The sequence below is a fragment of the Mandrillus leucophaeus genome, unplaced genomic scaffold, assembly GCF_000951045.1.
Source record: "Mandrillus leucophaeus isolate KB7577 unplaced genomic scaffold, Mleu.le_1.0 Scaffold15, whole genome shotgun sequence".
Lineage (NCBI taxonomy): Eukaryota > Metazoa > Chordata > Mammalia > Primates > Cercopithecidae > Mandrillus > Mandrillus leucophaeus.
In genome coordinates, this window is record NW_012101476.1 from 7,910,234 (window position 1) to 7,914,298 (window position 4,065).

A 4,065-nucleotide genomic window follows, 5' to 3' on the forward strand; every position below is an offset into this window, starting at 1 on the left:
TTTTTTTTTTTTGCATGGACCATGCATGAAACTTACCTTATTAATTCCATAGCACTATCAAATGCAGATCCTGTTTCATGTTTTCATCTCAAGGAAGCACAAAACAACTGATTACTGTTGAGGCTGTGTTGAGTTCCATCTCGATACCTTTGGTTTGCAGGTTGTGTCCATTCATCAAAAGCTAATTTCTCACCTTCTGCACTGTAGACCCAGTTTCATCTTCTGTACTGAGGTAGAACTTAGGAGCAAATCCACATGAAGAGCCTTTCTGTTTGATTGCAGAGCAACATGTAGTTCTTTTAGAAAAGGGAATCTACCAGCTGGGCATGGTGCCTCAACCCTGTAATTCCAGCACTTTGGGAGGCCAAGGGGGATGGATCACCTGAGGTCAGGAGTTCGAGACCAGCCTGGCCAACATGGAGAAATCCCATCTCCACTAAAAGTGCAAAAATTAGCCGGGCACGGTGGCAAATGCCTGTAGTCCCAGCTCGGGAGATTGAGGCAGGAGAATCGCTTGAACCTGGGAGGCAGAGGTTGCAGTGAGCCGAGATTGTGCCACTTCGGCCTGGGTGACAGAGCGAGACTCCATCTCAAAAAAAAAGGGAATCTATCTCTTAATTTTTTTTCTACTGTTCTTCAGGCTCTCCTCGTTAAAAAAAAAAAAAAAAAAAAAATCTCTGTATGTGCATGTGTCGCCACTTGAACTTTGCAAGTGGTTATTTTTATCATTTCTGGCACCTTAAGTTTTCATGTCATTGGTAATGTTTGAAATTTATGCATTTATTAAGCAGATTTTTAACACTTAGTAAATTGTTCCTAAATAGCCTCTGCTTTTTAGCTATTTACTTTATAAACTCAAATGTCTGGCTCCCTTCTTATTCTCCAGATTTGTGGTTCTTATCAGAAAAATGCAATTGACCATAGACCATTAAACACGATAATGAAAAATGCAACCTAGGTTATACTTTATCTGGGAACTTAATTCCTTTAAATATGATAATTATTTGTTGTTAACGGAAGCAGTAAAAAAATGTTAAAATCTCAGTTCCAGGGTTAGGGTCATCATTATTGTCATCATTATCATCATCATCATCACGTTATATTTTGCAAGGGAAAGGATTAACTGTCAAATTTTATTTTTATTTTATTTTATTTATTTATTTTCAAGACAGAGTCTCACTCTGTCGCCCAGGCTGGAGTGCAATGGCGCGATCTCAGCTCACTGCAACCTCCGCCTCCGGGTTCAAGAAATTCTTCTGCTCCAGCCTCCCGAGTAGCTGGGATTACAGGCGTGTGCCACCACGCCCAGCTAATTTTTATATTTTTAGTAGAGATGGGATTTTACCACGTTGGTCAGGCTGGTCTCAAACTCCTGACCTCAGGTGATCTACCCGCCTCGGCCTCCCAAAGTGCTGGGATTAGAGGCGTGAGCCACCGCGCCCGGCTAAACCAAAGATTAAATAATATTTAGAGTTGAAAATTATTGAGCTCTCACTCATATTAAATTCCGGGTCTAGTCATTTTATATGAAATGACTCATTTATGTTTCCCAGCAACCCAATCATAGAGACATTACTATTATTTCCACTGGGAGATAATGGGGCACAGAGAGGAAACTGAAGGACAGAGAGCTTAAATCAATTGTTGAAAGTGAGATTTGAACTTGGGGAGTGTGGGTCCACAGCCCATATTCTCTGTGTTCCCAGGTTATATCCGCTTTAGTGATAGAAGATATCTTTCATTAATTAAGTTTTCCTCTTTCTCTTTTTGTTCGATATGAAAGAAGAAAATAAATTTAAAGTTGGACTCTTTTTATAATATAGACTAGTGTAACTATGACAGCCAACCTCGACAAACCTGTTTGAGTATCTGTAATGCTTACAAAATGATATTTCCTATAAAAAAAAGAAAACCCCAAATGGACAATGGCACAAACATGGTAGAAGTTAACGTTTCACTGTAAAAACCCCAAATGGGTTTTTTTGATCAGGGAACTCTTTTCTAAGAGGTGATTTGTGACCCCGGGTCCTTCCAGCTAATGGCTCTACTGCCCTCAAGTGGCATCTCCAGTTGCCGTGTCTGTGTGCATGGGGCAGGCAAAAGGAGCTTGGCAGATTGTGTTTTGGGGATAGCACGTTTGGACCATCACTTCTGTTTGCTTCCCTGGGCTTGGAGCTCCATGCATGGCCACAGTGAACCACAAGGGAGCTAGGAAATTAGCTATTTATCCAGAAAGCAGAGGAGATACTGAACAGCTAGCGGGTCTCTGCCACAGTATCTATTGATAACGAATGTCAGATGTCACAGAAGAAAATACGGATTTTCTTAATGAGGATGCCATAGATTATTCTTAAAATTCATAGATGTATACAAATGTTAACTACCTTAATGATATTTTAGGGATACAGAAAAGGCAGATTTGTATCCATAAGCATGGTGTCATTTTTTTGTCTTTTAGGAATGTGTGTTTTTAACCTTCTTTTAAATTACTTTAATTTGTAGGGCCCTTTAAAAGGACGCAGAGTGGAAGGAATTCAATATGAAGACTTTTCTAAACTCGCCTGAGTTTGAAAATGTGTTAACAATACATTAAAATCTTAAAGCATCAAATTGGTGTTCGCCAGGGCATTATGAGACTCTACTGTGTTAGGGTATTCTTTTGTATTTAAAAAACAGGTTTTTGAAAATATTACTGTATAGTTGTTCAGCTAAACTTTGAGAACAATTTAATTATGTCTCATGAAGTATCAAAACTATGTAATTTTGTCCTTGTTATTTTTGTTTCCTTTGTAATTTACTTGATGAATTTATATCTTCATTAAAGAATGTTATTATAAAGTGTTTTATATATGACAATTTAGAATCATGTAATTGGAGGAAATCCTTCATACACTCTAAATTTATATTTTCAGTAGTAGAGTAGTAAAGTTGAACTACAAGTGTAATTAAATTTTAAACGTAAAACTATAAATACAGAAGCAGCTTTATTGTGGTAATAATTCGTATACCTTACAGACCACTCATTTAAAATATACATACAATTCAGTGGTTTTCAGTATTTTTGCAGAGTTGTGCAACCATCACCACTGTCTGATTTTAAAACACTTTCATGCCCCAAAATGAAGCCCTGTAATAGTCCGTTGCTATTTTTCCCCTCTGCCCTAGCCCTAGGCAGCCACTCATGTACTTTCCGTCTCTATGGATTTCCCTTTCTGGACATTTCTTATAAATGGAATCATATAATACACGATCTTTTATGACTGGCTTCTTACACTTAGCATCACGTTTTCAAGGTTTATCCATGTGGTGGCATGTAGGCCTGCTTCATTTGTTTTTGTGGCTGCGTAATATTCCACTGTATGGATGTACCATATTTTGTTTATCCATTCATCAGTTGATAAACATTTGGATTGTTTCTACTTTCTGGCTATTGTGAATAATGCTGCCATGATCATCCATTTACAGGATTTTATGTGAACAGAAGCTTTTGATTCTGCCAAACTCTTCCAGAGCAGCTATACCATTTTACAGTCCCACCAGCAATGTTGAACTTTACAGTTTTATTTGTTTTTAGTTTTTTTACTTTTAGAGACAGGGTCTCACTACGTTACCCAGGCTTCCCTCAAACTCCTGGGCTCAAGTGATCCCCCTGCCTCAGCCTCCCAAAGTGCTAGGATTGCAAGCGTGAGCCATGGCACCCTGCCTAACTCTACAGTTTGAAATAAGTAGGGCAGTATATTATTAGGGAATGCAAAAGACAGGAAACCCACACTTGCCTGTGCCAAAGGAAAAGAAGAGAAGGGATATTTATGGTGCACATGACTGAAAGGAGCAGACGCTAGCTTCCAGAGCAGTGGGACCAGGTGTCAACAGCCTTCCCAGGCTTGCACTCTGTCTCTGGCTTCCTGTGCTGACTCTCTACATTTACATTCTTGGGCACTCGAGGTTTACATCTTACCCTTCAGCAGCACCGGGAAGAGAGAGATGATCTATCTTTTCTTTTTCTTTTTTTTCTTTTTTTGAGACGCAGTCTCACTCTGTCGCCCAGGCTGGAGTGCAGTGGCA

The 4,065-nt window shown here is 39.1% G+C and overlaps 1 protein-coding gene across 1 annotated transcript in view; it reads left to right on the forward strand.

The window, feature by feature from the left end:
• Positions 1-2,841, forward strand: part of KIN (Kin17 DNA and RNA binding protein) — a 48,900-nt gene extending 46,059 nt beyond the window's left edge. Inside the window, exon 12 of the mRNA XM_011974947.1 lies at positions 2,503-2,841. Within this exon, the coding sequence (XP_011830337.1) occupies positions 2,503-2,565 (63 nt within the window). The 3' untranslated portion in view covers positions 2,566-2,841. The remainder of the gene's footprint in view (positions 1-2,502) is intronic.
• Positions 2,842-4,065: the final 1,224 nt, after the last annotated feature.